This window comes from Chrysemys picta, chromosome 4 (assembly GCF_011386835.1).
Source record: "Chrysemys picta bellii isolate R12L10 chromosome 4, ASM1138683v2, whole genome shotgun sequence".
Classification (NCBI taxonomy): domain Eukaryota; kingdom Metazoa; phylum Chordata; order Testudines; family Emydidae; genus Chrysemys; species Chrysemys picta.
Genome location: NC_088794.1, coordinates 60,063,186 through 60,079,984, shown reverse-complemented (window position 1 = coordinate 60,079,984; position 16,799 = coordinate 60,063,186). Strand labels below are relative to the sequence as shown.

The 16,799-nt window shown below is 53.7% G+C and overlaps 2 protein-coding genes across 6 annotated transcripts; one reads left to right on the top strand and one right to left on the bottom strand.

Annotated features, from left to right (window-relative positions):
• The first annotated feature begins 1,302 nt into the window (after positions 1-1,302).
• Positions 1,303-5,331, top strand: ARMC12 (armadillo repeat containing 12). Its single transcript, XM_008175805.4, has 5 exons — positions 1,303-1,486; positions 2,654-2,788; positions 3,061-3,234; positions 3,962-4,033; positions 4,910-5,331. The coding sequence occupies exons 1-5, from the start codon at positions 1,439-1,441 to the stop codon at positions 5,246-5,248; spliced, it is 768 nt and encodes a 255-aa protein (XP_008174027.3). The 5' UTR covers positions 1,303-1,438; the 3' UTR covers positions 5,249-5,331.
• A 3,088-nt stretch (positions 5,332-8,419) lies between these two features.
• CLPS (colipase) lies at positions 8,420-15,161 on the bottom strand. Of its 5 annotated transcripts, XM_065592394.1 has the most exons (5): positions 15,047-15,118; positions 14,663-14,731; positions 11,892-12,154; positions 10,417-10,539; positions 8,420-9,309 (listed from the first exon to the last, which is right to left on the bottom strand). In XM_065592394.1, the coding sequence occupies exons 3-5, from the start codon at positions 12,069-12,071 to the stop codon at positions 9,178-9,180; spliced, it is 435 nt and encodes a 144-aa protein (XP_065448466.1). In that variant the 5' UTR covers positions 12,072-12,154; positions 14,663-14,731; positions 15,047-15,118; the 3' UTR covers positions 8,420-9,177. The 5 variants fall into 5 exon arrangements, with proteins under 5 accessions (XP_065448466.1, XP_042717429.1, XP_065448469.1 ...); XM_042861495.2 differs by lacking the exon at positions 14,663-14,731 and having other exon boundaries at positions 15,047-15,161; XM_065592397.1 differs by lacking the exon at positions 15,047-15,118 and having other exon boundaries at positions 11,892-12,113.
• Positions 15,162-16,799: the final 1,638 nt, after the last annotated feature.

The window sequence follows — 16,799 nt, the reverse complement described above, 5'->3', positions numbered from 1 at the left end:
TAGGTGGCTGGTACAGGATTGCCCGTCTACAGGAGCCTCGCTGGAGTTTTGCCAGTGTGATCCCATGGCCTGATGCCAACCTGCCACTCTAGGCTATCTGACCAATCTGCAAAACCTCCAGCATGCGGCTATTCCCAAACTGCTGGCCCTCGGGGGTTTGTAGGAGGATCTTTGTGTCATCCCCTTGCAGAGGGCAGTGCCAGTACCGGTGCCAGTGCTGGCTCTCCAGGCTTTGCCGGCTGCTGTGTTAGGCTCTCCTCTCCCTGCTGTAATGCTAAACCTCTGCGCTGGGCCGTGGTGAGCTATTGCTGTCCACCTCCCAGCCACCGGTGCATGCTCAGACCCATCGTGGCAGGGGTACCCCTAGTGCCGCGGCAGGTTAGAACAGCCCCACTCACGGAGAGGCGGTGGGCACAGTGTCTCAGTCCTGGGAGCTGGGATGGAGAACTGGATCAGGGCCCTGGGTCAAGCTCCCCAACGGGACACATGACTGAGTACTGTTCTGAATGGCTGGATTGTTTGCCTTGAACTCATGTTATAAACTCCCCTCACCCCCTTCTACATGGCAGCCTGGTGCCCTGCGCACGTGGCTCTCTCCTGGAATCCTTCCTTTCCCTGTTAGATGATCAGACTGCTCAGGGGCTTGGTGGAAAAGGGACAAAATCCCCGTTCCCATTGAAAGGGATGGGAGACGGGGATGGTCCAGGTGAACAGGGACGCCTGCTCGCCCTCTCTGCCCAGCTGGGCCCACAGCCTGTGGGACGCTTCAGTTTCAGTTTGTTTGGGGTCAGCGAACCTTTGGTTTATTGGGTCTGGCTCGTGTGGTCTTTGCACCCCCAAAGCCAGCCTGAAAACTCAGAGCAAAACTCATCCGGGAGCACACCATATTGCAGAGTCTGGGAGAGATGCTAAATCATGGGGAGCAAGGGGAGTTCATGAGGAACTCAGCTGAGGTTGCCTGAAAGGTCCATGAACCACAGCAAAACTTCTGGCAAACCAGACCCCTTGGCCTTGTCTGGGTTTGGGCTTTGTCACATGTGGCCCCAGAGCTGAGCAAGGAAATGTCTCTGTCTGTCTCAGAATAATAACACCCTCCTCAGTAGATCTCACAGTGCTTTACAAAGGAGGACAGTATTGTTATCCCCATTTTACAGATGGGGAAACCGAGGCACACTGCCTTATGGAATTAAAAGCCTCCCCTGGCTGCTCTCCTCTTGGAGCTCAGCTTGCAGGCTGGGTGGCGTCATACCAGCTGCCAGGGGGTGAACTTTGCTCCCTGTGCCGTGCCCTCCCCTCCCCTCCACGCTGGTGACTTATTGCCGGGTGATTGTTCCTAGGACTCACCATAGAGCCTGGGAATTTTGGTGTGAAAGATTCCGGAGAGCTGCGGAGGCTGCTGGTTTCCCTGAACCAGAAGCAGGACGATTATGCCAAGAGCATGATATTACACAGCATCACCCGCTGCGTTTACCTGCTGGAGTCAGAGGTGAGAGCAAAGGCAGGCTGGTCCTTCCAATCAGAACTCCTTCCAAACCTGCTGGGTGCTGGGGGAAGAGAGATTCTGGGGCGGGGGGAAAGGTGGAAGGCAGAGAGAAGGACCGGGGTGCAACTCCCGAGCCAGGCTCTGACCTCAGCTGGCATCACAGGCTCAATGAGTTTTCAGGGGACTCTGCTTCCTGTTCCGTGATGCCAAAGAATCTCGCCCTGATGGGGCCAAGCAGCGAGACGCTGTTTAACGAGAGATGGGCCCAGGCTGTATAGCCTGGCTCTGGACTGCGTGAGTTTGAAGGGGCTGAGGTTTTGGTTAGATCCCCGCTCTCATGTTTATTAACAGGGAGAGGCCGGTTTCTTATCACATCGTTTCTCTAACTCTGGGAAGACCCTGTTGGAAACCAGTGCCCCCCCTGGTCTGTGCTCAGAATTCCCTCAGCTTCAACGACCTTGTGTCTGTGCATGTACCGAGCCTCCTAGCTATTCCCAGTGGCTGCAGTAGCCCAGATCAGAGAAAAGCCCGGGGCACCTTCAGACATCTCACTCCCCACAGCAGGCCATGGACAGCAGGTTGAGGTGGAGCGGCTGACGGGGTGGTGCAGGCCTCTTAATGTAACGCGAGCCCCGTAGCAGAACAGAGGGAATGGGACAAGCTAGTGGGGCTGGGCGAAAACAGTTGCTAGGTCTGTTGTATAAAATTAAATAGACCAAGTGCCCCAGGAGGGCGGTAGACATGGGACATCCTTCTCGTGCACTGTGGGGGCCTCTGGGTCCTTGCTGGTGTGGTTCAGTGGGAGAGATGGGATGGAACAGACACGGGGGCAGAGTTAATCCTATTCTTGTCCCTCACCCCTGTAAACGGTGGCCCTCACATGGCAGAGTTGGTCCCCTGGCTGGAACATGGCCGGCTTTAAGAGACAGCAACTGGGCTCCAGCCCTGGGCTTGGTGGGGTTCTGCCCGGGCTCAGCCACTCACTGCCTAGTCACCCATTGGCAGGCTGACTGAAAGGAAGCTCCGTTGGCTCCCCTCCCCCAGGTCCTTATATGGCTCCCGGCCCCCCCCAGTACCTACATTTAGGAGCACAAATAATGACTCAGAAGTGCGATGCCCCTGCATGTGTTTTAATTCATCTCTACCCATGTCTGTATCTTACTTCTCCAGGCCTCAGCCTGTACCTATGAGGACATCAGACAGGTGGCCTCAGCCTTGGATGACAAAGATAAAGGCATCAAAATCCAGGCGTTAAATGCTCTCAAGGCATTTGCTGGTATCCGGAAGTTTAAAATTAAAATCCAGGTATTTGCTCCCCTCTCTGACTCTCACTCAATATGTCTGGACTCCTTTGGCTCCAATGTTACCCCTCAGCCCTTTGCCTCTGAGGTCGGCTGTATCGGTTCCCTGCATGCGCTGATTTTTCTCTCTGAAGGGAAACGTGTGGGGGTCCTTCTTTAGAACCGCACAAAGTCCAGTAGCAGGCACCCTTGGAGGGCGTGGCTAGGGGGCTGCACTTGCCCCAGGCCTTTGGAGTCGGGTGACCAACCATGGGGCCGCTCTGTCTTTCCGTGCAGGAGTTTGTGCCCAAGATCCTGGAGCTGGTCACCACCATCTGGGACACGGAGCTGCACATTGCTGGCCTGAGGCTGCTGAACGGCTTGCCCTTGCCGGATCACACCCACCCGCTCCTGAGACGGATTATACCCTCCTTGATGGAGATCCTGCAGACGGGGAGCACTTTGACCCAGGTATAGAAATGGGGGCATTCCTTCTCCTTCCAGCCAGGAGCTCCTGCACCATGACGGATGGGGAGTCCCTGTCTGGTACAGGAGTCCATGTGAGCTCCTTCCACACCCTGCCCTCGAGCTGTTCCCTAAGGGGGCTGCTGGACGACTCTGCCACACTCCCAGTAGTACACAGGACTGGTCCTCCATGTGCTTTACAAGCACTAACTAATTAACTCCACTCGCCTCACCCCTCAGACCGGATTTACAGATGGGAAACTGGGACTTGTCTAAACCCACACCGTGTGTCCCTGTCCCAGCTCAGCTTGGACTGCAGGAGACATGGGCTCCCAATCCTGAGCTCAGACCACTAGGCTGGTCTTGTTCTCCTCCAGCCAGCGCTCCTGCTCCATGCCCTACAGTGCCCTCTGCTGGGAGAGCTTGGGACTGGAGTAGCCAGGAGCACCCCATAGTCAGTGCTCCTACCCCATTCCCTACAGCGCCCCCTGCTGGGTGAGGCTGGGACTGGAGTAGCTGGGAGCTCCCCCACAGCCACAGATCTTAGTCCCATGCCCTATGGTGCCCCCTGCTGGGTGAGGCTGGGGCTGAAGTGAGCAGCTGTGAGTTCTCCCACCTCATTCCCTTCAGTGGCTCCTCCTGGACACTGACCTTTGCTTCAGCAGCGACAGGGCCTGGAGTGGCGTTCCCCTCCCTGAGTCATGTGCTCAGACACCCTGCCCTGTTTCCTTAGGTGCAGGTGCTCAAGCTGCTGAGCAACCTGGCCCAGAAAGAAGACCTTCTGTATGACATCATGAACTGCCAGGTAAGGGACAGCCTGCTAGCAGGGCTGGGAGTGTCTTGAAGAGCCGGGCCCGGGGCAGAGGAGAGCAGGGAGCACAGAGGAGGCAAGGCCAGGGGCATCTGGAGTCCTATATTATAGGTGGCCCAGGCTGTGCCTGGGATTTTCCCCTTATAAGACCCAGTTGCTTATGACTTTGCCAAACTTCAGCTGCCCAGGCTGATGTTTCCCCGCTGGGGCTGTGCGCCAGGCTGAATACCCTTGGAAGTTCTGATTCAAATTGGCCCTGGTTTGGATGCAGTTGCTGATTTGGACAAAAACCCAACCCACCGAAAGAAAACACGCTCTCCCTGGTTCCCTGCGCCTGGAAACGCTGAGCGTTAACGTGGGGCGGGGCAGCAAAGTGCTCTCCCCCTGCCCCTCCTCACGTGCCTGCTCCCTGCCACTCTCTGCTCCAGGCCCTGGAACTGAACCGCTCCCGGTAGCTGAGGTTCATATACGCCTCCTTAACTTTCCTGCCCCATCCTTCTCCATCAAGAAGCTGGTGGGTCTGGGATCCCCCAAGAGGCTGATCTCAAAGCATTTCAGGCCCAGCAGGAGCAGAAAGCCAGCACCTGAGAACGCTCCACACTCATTGGGCAGGGTTCAGGGGTCTGGCTCAAGCGCAGAGAAACTGCTGTTGTTGCTCCTTCTTTCGAGGCTGGCAAGGATGAGCAGAAATCTACGGCCCTGGCTAGATCAGAATCCCCCCAGAACCTTGGGACCCTGTGCATTGCCTTTGGGGAGGGATCTTCCACCCTCCCTCCCACATTCCCACCTGGCAGAGCCATGGTGGGGAAACATGTATGGGGGAGGCGAAGATGAATTCAGCCCATAGCAATACCTTCTGTGGGCCCCCAGGTGCACCATGACTTCCTGAACCTCTTCCACGCCTCGCTGCCCGGCAACCTGCTCTATGAGATGTTGGTGTTCGTGGAGAAGCTGAGCGAGGGGCGCCTGACCCCGCAGTACCAGTCGGTGCACTGGGAGTACAACGAGCTGTCCCTCCATGAGGCGCTCTTTGGAGAGGACTCTCACCTGGCTGACCGCCTGCTCTCCCTCATCATCCACCCAGAGGAGGAGGTGCAGATCCAGGCCTGCAAGGTCATCCTGAGCCTCCAGCTCTGCAAGGAGGAGGAGGTCAAATTCAGCAGGCAGCGCATCGACGGCTCCTACTTCGATGAGGACGACAGCCCCTGAGCTGGCTCGCGGTGGGGATGGGTTAGAACCAGATCAGACCAGAAGAATCACCAGAGGCTAATAAAAGAGCTCAGGAGCGAGGGGCCGTTGCCGTCTGTCTCTGTCTTTCCCCAGGAAGAACCCAATGTCACTGGCTCCTGGCACAGCACCGCAGCCCCTGGGAAACATCCCCTGCGCCCCTCCTTGGTAACTAAATTCAGGCCTTAGCTAAGCTGGGCATTTGCCCTGATTCCAGCCCTCACTGCAACCCCCCAATGCAGACAGGCAAAGCTGCTATTCGCACTGGGGGGGGCTTCACCCCTGCTTGAAACCGGGGTAAGTGTAAACTGCGACAAGGTGACTGGAATCAGGGAAAACCCTCAGGGCAGACAAGGCCTCTATGTCCAGAGTGGTGGGATCTGAGCTTGGGGATATGATGTTTCCAAGTCCACACTTGAGCATCCACACTGCCTTGTAAAACCGGACAGGTCATTGTCCGATCCGGGTCTCACAGCTTTGCCAACGCGGCCATACTGCACCATGCAGACCTTCTGACTCGGGTCTGTGGCTCGAGCTGTGTCCACGCTGCAGAAGGGGCTTGGGCCTGAGTCATGGTGAGACTTGGGCTCTGACCCATCCCCTAGCTGGGTCCTAGGCGCTGAGGCCTGCATGCTGGCTGATCCAAGTCAGACTGATTGGTGCATGGACTAGGGTTACCATTCGTCTGGATTCCCCCGGACATGTCCGGCTTTTTGAGCTAAAAATAGCGTCCGGGGGGAATTTGTAAATGTCCGGACTTCCCCCCCCATGCAGAGCGCGCGCGGCTAACAGGGCAGCCGGCTGGATGGTGTCACTTACATGGGGCTCTGACAGCCAGAGAGAGCCCGTCCTCCACTTCCCCCTCCTCCCCCCTGCAGCTGAGATCACTCCCTCCCTCCCTACCTGCATTCGCCTCTGGCAGTCTGGCGCTCCTCCCCTGCTCCCCAGCCTGCCGGGAGAACGGCTCACAGAGACGTTAGCCGAAGGCCAACGACAAGGGAGCCAGGGGGTCGGAGAAGGGGCAGGGAGGTTCTGGAGGGGGCAGTCAAGAGACGGGGGGGTCGGGAGTTCGGGGGGGGGCTTTCTGGGGGTGGGGGTGTGGATAAGGTTTTGGGCAGTCAGGGTACAGGTAGGGGGTAGGGTGCTGGGGGGCATTTGGGGGGGTAGTTAGGGGACAAGGAACAGGGAGCCTTAGGTAGGGGGTGGGGTTCAGAAGGGCAGTTAGGAGCAGGGGTCCCAGGAGGGGACAGTCAGGGGACAAGGAGCGGGGGGGGGGGTGTTTGGGAGTTCGGGGGGGGCAGGGAGCAGAGGGGTTCAGATGGGTAGGGAGTTCGGGGGGGGGCTGTCAGGGGGTGGGGAGTGGTTGGATGGGGCGTGGGAGTCCCAGGGGTCTGTCTGGGGGTGGGGGTGTGGATAAGGGTTGGGGCAGTCAGGGGACAGGTAGGGGGTAGAGTCCTAGGGGGCCAGTTAGGATGGGGGGAGGGTCTCAGGAGGGGGCAGTCAGGGGACAAGAGGCAGGGAGGCTTAGGTAGGTGGTGGAGTCCTGGGGGGCAGTTGGGGCAGGGGTCCCAGGAGGGAGCAGTCAGGGGACAAGGAGCGGGGGGAGGGTTGGGGGTTCTGAGGGGGGGGAGTGGGAGGGGCAGGGGCGGGACTAGGACAGGGGCGGGGCTAGGGCGGGGCTCCTCCCGTGCTCTTTTTTGCTTGCTGAAATATGGTAACCCTAGCATGGATGGAAGCGGGACTTGGGCTCAAAGCGGAGTCACAGCCAGGGCTTAGTATGGGGCGAATGCTGAGCAAAGCAGACTGGGGAGAGGCTGTTATGCCCACATGCCATGCTGCCTGCCCCACAGCTCTTGTGGCAAATGCAAGGTGGTAGGCCCCACCAGCAAAGCTCTAATTGGCCTGGGGCCCAGCTGCCTCATGGACCCCTTCTCCTATTCCCTGCCAAAGGAAGAGGCCTGAGGGGTGGAGGGTCTCCTGCAGAATTCGCTCCTCTTTCAAGTACACGGAGGGCCAGGGCTGCACCCCTCTGTCCCGGTTACTAGGCATGGACCCAGCTGGCCAATGTCAAGGAAGGGCAAAAATGGTCACATGCAGGGCTGTAACTGGCAGCCTGGGGGTGGACAAAACCGAGGAACTCTGCCCGCTATTGGCACCTTATCTGTTAACTATTTACACATAATTACAGATTATATACACATACATAGAGCTCTCTGGTAACACCATGTAGGAGGTAGTGTGAATAGAGCTGGTCAGAAAATGGGGGTTTTCCCTGCTGAAAAATTTAACTTTTGGTGAGAAATAAAAATCAAAGTCTGAAGTATTTTGGCTGAAAACCAAAATGGTTCAATTCTGAAAGGCTGCTGCGGTGCCTCATGGGAATTGTAGTTTGGGTGCCTCATGCTCCCATTCACCTCTGTAGACCAGGCTCCCTGACTGGACTCAGTCTTCCACAATGCACCATGATCTCCTCTCAGGGGGAGGAGAGGCAGTGCATTGTGGGAGTCGCGTGGCCACGATGCATCCTGGGAGATGAGGTCTGGCTGGAGAACAAAGAAAGCTGCTAGTTGAATGATTTCAGTGATTTGAATGATTTCCTCAATCTGAGGAAATTGCACTCTGCCCTGCGTAGTCCACAGGGAGAATGACTGGCTGAGTTAACCAGCTACAGTACTGATCGCAGTTATATGCCCAGCGCTAATACTGAGCAAGCATCAGTCTAGGAGATAAATTCACCCTGGACCGGGGCTTTTGTACCACCTGAAATACCCAATGCGCAGGGGTGGATTTCACCCAGAGAGAGGAAATCCTCTCCAACCTTGTTCTGCCCAAGGCATGAGCCTTCTTTGAGTTGGTCTGAAGTCCCATCTACCCTACCTCCCACCCAGCCTCTCCCTTCCCACCTGCTACAGACCCCTTGCTCCCTGTATCTTGGTCACTGGAACAGGTCCTGGCCTTGCTACCTCTGCATTAACTAGAGGAGGTGGGGAACAATGCCTGATCTCATCTTACCCCAGGAGAAGAAAAGTTTCACTGGAAAGTCCAACAAGAACTCCTTCCTCTCCCCGCCCCCCCATCCCCAGCTGGATGCAGTTAGGGTGACATGGATGGGCACAAGAATTGCTGCAGCACCATGGAGAAGCCAGTCAGTTATTGCAGAAAGAGAGACAATGATGTAATCAGTGGGAAGTCAGGGCCAAGGCTGGGTGAGGACGGCACGGCTTATGAAGAATGGGATTCAGGAGAGGGCACCAGGAAGGGGACTGCAGCCCCTTTTGCAAAGTGTCAGCTGAAGATACAGCATGTGATAGAGGCAGGTAGTTATTTTTGGGGGGTGGGGGAGAGACAATAATGGCTCTTGGAGGGTATTGAACTGATGCGTTCTTGTTTCACCCAGAGACACGGGAAGGGTGTTCTGAATTGTTAGAACTAGCACAGAGGGACACCCGATAATCAAATGTCATTCAGGATCCCTGTGCGTTACTCCAGCAGAACTAAGTGTAGGTGTGTGTGCGTGTGGTGTGGGTCGGTGTGGAGGGATGGGTGCAGGTGTTGGTGACAGCAGAAGGGATCAGTGTGTGGGTTGGGTGGAAGCGGGTATGGGGATAAGTACGTAACGAGGCAGGCATCTGTATGTGGTGGAGTGAGAGGTGTGGGGAAAGGAGCATAGGAAGAGGTGCCTGGTGTATACAGTAGATATGGTGGAGAGGAGGGGCGCATGAGTGGGAACCAGTGACGGCTGTGGGGCATGTGCATGGGAAGGGGCACGGCTGTGCGGCACATGCGTGGGAAGGGGCACGGCTGTGCGGCACATGCGTGGGAAGGGGGAACAGCTGTGGGGCACGTGCGTGGGAAGGGGGGGCGGCTGTGGGACACGTGGATGGGAGCATTTCCTATGCTGTTACTCCATTTTACTTGGACGAGCTCCCAGGATCCTGGCAGATGCCGTAGTTGGTGTTGGTGATGGATCCCACGATGCTCTTATCGGCCTCACAGGTTAAGCCATTCTCACAGGGACACTTGTAGTAAACCCCATAGATGCTCTGCAGGGGACACAAAGGTCTGGGTAATAGTACGGCACATTGCAGCATGCCCAGCGCCTCCTCTCGTCTACCAGCAAGGCCTCAGCAAACCAGTCTGCTTCTCCTACAACCAGCTGTCTGCTGTGGGACACCCTTCCTGAGCAGCTCCACAAAGCCCTCCCTGTATTCAAATCCCACCTCCGCCACGATGCCTGCAAACAACCAGCCTGCTCATAACGGCGAGGGGAGGGGCCAATGGCGTGAGACAGTGTCTAGTAACGCACCTCATGAAGCATGGGTCTTTGTCACCCTCTACTGGCTGGTTACAAGAGTTCCAGGTAGGAAATGTGGTCCTTTAGCTCAAGCAGCCAAGTGTCGTGATTTTAGCTGTGAGGGTCCCACATTCTAAGCCCGCTGTTGCCCAGCAGGCTCAGTTACACTGATACCTCCATGTATTGACCCGGAGGTGGTATTACCCTGTTCCATGCTCTTTGTCCGTCCAGCCTGAGCTCTCTGGGCAGGGATCGGGCCTTCCTGTGCAATCGTACAGCACAGTCTGGAAACAAATCATCAGCCACATCGGGGGCTAGGACACCACTGCCGGAGGCAGCTAAATGGGAAGCCCTAGAGTTGCCCAGTCTTTGAGTGGGGCATTAGGAAGGCCCCGCAGAGGGGCTGTTGGGCGCTATGACCAGGTAAGCGCCTGCCAAGAGGGCAAGGGAGCCAGGCAGCCTTCCTTCAGAAAGCAGCTGTTACTAGAGGGAGAATGGGAGCTACCTTGGCGAAGAGGTGTTCCCAGAGTGGGAGGGACCTGCCTTGAAAATCCAGCCCTGCCTGCATGGAAGGTGTTGAGGGCACCCAAGAACTTTCAAGGGGGTGGCCCAAGGAGGAAGCGCACTAGGGACTATCGGCATGTCACAGAAAAGGGACCACAAAGGTGTTTGGACCGGGATCCTCGAGCTGCTGGAGCTTTGCCTCTTCCCATAGTTGTTACTCACAAACAATTTGCAAACGTGGGTCTCTATCAGCTGCCTGCACATCCGGATCTCAGCTGCTTTACCCGCTGCTTAAGGAGGAAGGACAAGGCACATCTGTGGGAGCGTGAGCCAGAGCTAGCGGGCCACGTACCTTGGGGGAACACTCCTGATTCTCGGCTGCTCGGTTCGCACAACGAGCCAGGCTTAACACGCCAGTCTTGTGGCAACAGCTGCTCTTGCACTGAGCACTTTGCAGACACAGCTCCCCATTGTCCTGGAAGGAACGCACAGTGAGAACCGACGCATGGACCCCCAAGGGTCCCAGAGCTAAGGTCCGTCTCCCTGTGCCTCTTCCTATCACAGACGGGAAGCCACACCTTGCAGCTGCGCTCTGTCACCTGCACGCCGGGCCCTGCCTCCAGCCAGCTCTGCTGTGGCGAGTCTCCGCTGGCGGAGAACATGAGTCCCACTTGGAATGAAATGACTGTGAAAAAAAATTGCTCTGGGTGGTTTCTTATGAGTATATCTCGGTGCGGAGTGTGTATTTATAGGCACGTACACACCAAGTGGACCTTGTCTGAGGTGACCAGTCACCTATGGCGTGTGCGTGTGCACGCACACACACACGCACACACACCCCTAAATGAAGTTTTATTTCATCCAATTCACTATAGGCCAAATCCTGAAGTTTTTCTTCAGTCCTGACTCAAGTAAGACTGCCAGGGAGGTGTATAGGAGTTTGCCCTGAATAAATCACAAGTAAGAATAGCAGAATCCACCCCCAAAAGTGAGTCCATTGTGCACACTTCCACACACACGAAATCTGCCATTGCTGGGATGTGCCCAGAAGGCTGCATGTCCCAGCTCCAGTGACCTTGTCCGAGAATCTGACCTTTCCCCCTCTTCACCCTGAATCCCACGAAGGCCCTGGCTGTGGTTTCCAGGGCTTGGTTCGAGTTACACATTCTGACTGGCTCCATCACCTTTTATGTCACAAACCCAGTGAATTGGCTTGTGGTTAAGACAATGTGTGGCAACTGACATATGGCTAAAGCCCTGGACCGGGACACCAGAAACCTCCGTTCTGGCTCTGCCATAAGCTTCCTTTCTGGCCATGACTCTTAGCAATGGTCTGATTTTCAGAGATGCTGAGCTCCTTCCCCTCCCCTTGGCTTCAATGGGCGATGGGATTGTTTGACACCACTGCAAAGCAGGCCGTTAATCGCTCTGTGCCTCGGTTTCCCCATCCATAAAATTGGGAAAATGATCATTCCCTGCCCCATGGGGAGTGAGGCAGTTAGAATTAATCCATCCAAAGTTGTAAGTTATTCCCATACGAGCATGGGGAGGGGCCACAGAAACGCCCATAAAGTCATTAGAATGAAGGAAATCAATTGAAATGAAGTACTAAGCTGCAACAGATGCCTTTGAAAACCTCTCTCCTCCAGCACAGGAAATTCCCAGGGAATCTGACTGAACACCAAAAGGAAGCAGCGGGATATTCTGAGCCACAGCCTGCAAATCTGCAGGGCAGCTAATTCCCCACCGCTCCAAGAGACTTTCCCTCCCTGGAGCGCACGTGGGATTGGGCCCAGGCAAACTCTGCATTTCCCAGTCTCCTCTTACCAAATTGAAGATGAGGCCTCGCTGGTGAGAAAACGACAAGGCTGAGGCAAGGGAGAGCAGCAGCAGCAGGAGCAGGGCGCTCGCCATCTGGTCGTAGGGCAGCCAAAGAATCCGTCTGGGGCTTTCAGGGCAGGAACAGGTGCACAGCAGTGTACCAGGGCTATAAAGCAGATCTGCCATCACGTCACCAGCCCTCTCCCAATCACGTAAGCACACATCTCTCTGTTGATAAGGCCAAACCAGCCCATGAATTCTCTCATGCTCTGAAATATCGAAGGTGGAAATAGAAGAGAAGGATCAAAAGTAACAAAGAAAGGCCCCAGTCCTGCAGTCCTTACACAGGCAATCTCAACCCGAATTTGCCTGTGTAGTTCACCGCCCCGACTTGGTAAAGCCTCCTTATACTGTACAAGGACTTAGAGCCTGTTACTGAAGTCCTTGTTTGGGCACAATACCCACTAAAGTGAATGGGAGTTTTGCCTGAGTGAGGAGTGCAGGATCAGAGCATTTCTCTGCTGTTATCTCCTCCTCGAGGTGCTGTACCAGCTAAGAAGCACCCAGTTTGTTCTGGGGTCTTTCTGATCATTCTCAAAGGCTCTGGAAAGTATTTAGTGCACCTGCATGTCCCTCACAGGCGACGTCAGCAAGCTCATGGAAAGCACAAAGCGGGGAATGATTTCACCCTGTTGGGTTCTGATGAGCCAGCCCTGCTCTGTCTGGGAGCTGCAAATGCAGAGAAACAATGAAAATCATGGCACTGAACCAGAACCATCAGTACAGACAGGGAGCTGCCCCATGAAAACACATTTTGGACTATGAACAAAGGGAATTAAGATAAAGAGTTTGCTAGGGAATTAAGTTGCCTTTTCCTAGTTAAACTCGCCATTGTAATTATTTTTGTTTGAATTTGAGCAAGGACCTTCCGCTCTAGCCATGATCCAAATATCAGACTATTTGAGGGAAATTTGGCAATTTTTTCCTATGACAAAGGGAAAATGTTTCATGAACAGAATCAGAAGCTGGTTGTATCTCCATCAAACAGATCTTTGTACAGCTGTTTTGTTGTTTTTTTAACAGAGAGATCAAGAAATGAAATCCACTCCATGGAAATAGGAGATCAGATTTTCCAGGATTGGCACCCAAGATCTCCAAAGCCCAGGCTTTTGGGGGAGTCATGGCTTTGATCCAGCCCTTGATGGATATATGGAATTTGGACCCAGAGTTCAGATCATGGCCCACCTCCATATATTTTCATCCTTTAGGTCATTCACAGGGAGCATTACATTTTCCAAACTTCCACTCTCATATTCATTGGCATGAGAAAGAAGCCAAGTGAGCTAAGCAAAATATACACATGAGCGATCAAGCCATGCTTGCTCCACAGCCTGAAGAAACAGGCAAAGGGCCCACATGAGCAAATGGAACCCAAAGGTTTCACCAGAAAAGAGACAATTTCACATCACAGGCTACCATTGCTATCCAATGAGTCCTCCTCTGCAAGGTGGGAATGCTGTCTAGTGGTTATACCACTGGGAGTCATTGCTTGTGGGTTGTATTCCTGGACTCACTGAGTCACCTTGGGCCAGTTGCTTAGGTTTAATTAATATTTGTAAAGAGCTCTGAGACTTACGAGATGGTCTGAGCAGTTTTGCTGCACTGACTCTATTTTGCTCTGCAGTTATATCGCACCTCTCTTCCAAGGACCTTAGCGAGCTTTACCACAGTAGGGAATTCGGGCCAGGGAGTTAGGGAAGCACTGTCCCCCCATTTTACAGCGGGGAATGCGAGTCACAAAGAGCTAACGTGACTTGTACAAGGTGACTTTGTTGGCCAAGCTGGGAATAGGATCTAGAACTCCAGGCGCTCGGTCCCATGATCTAAGTACCGGACAATCCTCTCTCCCTTATTACCTCGTTTTAAAGGGATACGATAATAAAATGAAAGTTGATTCTGCTGTTTTGCAAACCCGTATCAGTAAATCTAGTCCACTTAACCACTTCACTGCCAAACAATGTGCCACAAGGGGGCTAGCAAACTTATTTCTCCAGTATAGCCAGATGGATCTAAAAGAGTCGGCGTTCCACTGAAATGAGCAAATAGTCTAATTAGCACTATTTAGTAGCATCTGAATATAAATTAGCCAGGGCACTGTGACAAAAACCTGTAAGCATCCAGCCCACCTTCTCTCCTCAGCCAGTCCAGCTGTACCTTGCACTCCTGAAAAGTGTCTGCTAGAGCTCCACAGCGTTACTGATAAACACTTGGCAGCATTGAGCCTCGAGAAGGATCCGGCAAACAGCACCTGTTCTTGGATATATTTGCTTTAAAAAATATTTCAGTGACGCAGGTTGACTGGATGATAAAAGGAACCCAGCTCTGGGAGCGGGGCAGGTTTCACACCTGTTACACTCCGTCCACTTTTAACAATGATTAACTTGTTTGCTAGCCTTTCAGTTTGCAGCCTTTTTATTAGCCATCCTGAGCGATAACAGATGGTCAGGAGCAGGTGAGTTTCTCCAGCCACTCTTTTTATTGTCCTGACCATTGAAACAGATCTTTAATGGCCCACAGCTGGGCAGATTGTACCAGTGAAAATTCAGATACAATTTGCTTAATGCACAGCAATTTATTTGAGAAAGACTCACACAAGCAGTAAAAGGCTATACAATATGTCTTCTTAATAAGCCTCAATTCCCCAAGCATAAACCCTCAGGCCCTATAACGCTGGGCCTACACAGTATCCTGATTGCAAACAAAGCAGGTATAGCTACCTGTCCTGGATGGAGACTTCTTCTTCTCTGCTCTTCTCTTCTCTTCTCTTCTCTTCTCAAGTACTTGGTCTGTCAAATGTCCCCCAGAGCAAGGTTTTAGCTACCCTGAGGCCCTCTGGTCCAAAAGTCCCACAAAAATACCTCATAGCAAGGTATTGGCTACCCTGAGACCCCATCCTACAGGGTCACAGACTTCTTTAGATATTAATTGGGGAACTGCCACTGCACATATGATGTTATTAGTACATATACCGCTCACTCTCAAAGGAGTTACATGCCCCTGAAATATACCCTGTGGCCGGGCAGCCCCTGGGCCAGCAACAGCAGCAATTTGGGTGTGGGAGGGGGCTCAGGGCTGGGGTAGGGGTTTGGGGCAGCACTTACCTTGGAGGCTGGGGCTCTACAGAAGTGGCCAGCATGTCCCTGCAGCTCCTAGGCAGAGGGACCAGGGGCTCTTCACACTGCCCCTGCCTGCAGGCACTGCCCCTGCAGCTCCCATTGGCTGTGGTTCCCAGCCAATGAGAGCTGCGTAGCAGGCGCTTGTGGCGGGCGCAGAGCATGGAGCCCCCCTGGCATTCCCTCCCACTAGAAGCTGCAGGGACATGTTGGTCAGAGCCGGCTAGGGAGCCTGCCAGCCTTGCCAACCCTCCCCCCGCCCCATCATCATCAGGGGTCCTGGGCTGCGCGTTGCCATTGCCCCCCCCCTCCAGCACCAGCAGGGGTCCCGGGCCATGCGCTGCTGCCTGCCTCCCCCCCAGCACCAGCAGGGTTCCCGGGACACCCCTTCCAGCACCTGCAGCACCCCTGGACTGCACCCCCCCAGAGCACCTGTGCCCCTCCCCCCCGGCCCAAGTTTTACTTAGTTGTATATAGTTCAAGTCATGGACAGGTCACGGGCCATGAATTTTTGTTTACTGCCCATGACCTGTCCGTGACTTTTACTAAAAATACCCGTGACTAAAACGTAGCCTTAACCATGATAAAAGCGTCAGCTAAAATACACACACACAGAGCCTCTGGTTAACCATTCATAATCCATAGTTATATCAGCATTCAAGTGCAATTTCAGCATACGATCTGATACTAAGAGAACCCTGCTCCCAGAATCCTTTAGCAAATTCAGATGTACCAAGCCTTACTACATTCATATGAATCAGTCATTCATAATAATTCAGCACCATCCCAACATTTGCCTTGGCCATCCTGCTCCTGGTAGACTCAGCGCCCTTGGGAAACCAGAAAGGCAATCCCTGTGGGGTCAAATGCATTTCTGGTGTAACTCTCTTCCCTCGTCCTCTGAAAACTCTCCAGATTAGTGCAATCATCTCAGATAACAGTAAAAACAATGAGGAGTCCTTGTGGCACCTTAGAGACTAACACATTTATTTGGGCATAAGCTTTCGTGGGCTAAAACCCACTTCATCAGATGCATGGAGTGGAAAATCAAGTAAGTAGTATATATTACAGGACATGAAATGATCCCTTCTAAATGAGCTAGAATAATAATAAAGTTCTTCCTTTTAAAGGAGTTCAGATAATATTGAAAGCTAACACCGAGGTATCGATTAAATCCTTCCTCCCAGGAAAGCAATGATGTTGTTGGGAAATCTCGCTGTGTGTTGCACTGCACTTAGATTGTAGGTCCTTTGGGGCATGGACTGTCCTTTTGTTTTGGGTTTGTACAGCACCTGACGCAATGGCGTCCTGGTCTAGGACTACGGCTCCTATGCGTATGGCAATACAAATAAACAACAATGCTGCTCTGCCCCTGGAAGCAGCCACAGAGATGGGGCTAAGGTTGCTTTACCACTGTCAGGGCAGGGTTAGATGCGACAGGCATAATATCCTGCCTCCACCATTTGCTGTGGCCAGTGCTAGCACTATTGAGGCTAGTGCAATGGGGGAAGATTTTCCCCCAAATTTCCAGCAGAGATACAGCTACGTAAGGAGCAGCTAGGCTGAGTAAGAAGGAGAAAACACTCTGGTGTTGTATCTGATCTGCGAATAAACAGGACTTCCCCATCTGGGATGGTCAATCCAGCACTTTCACCAGCACTAAAACATAAAACATAGGTGCTGGCACGAGGGGGGCTGCCGCACACCCTGGCTTGAAGTGGTTTCCATCATATCCAGGGCT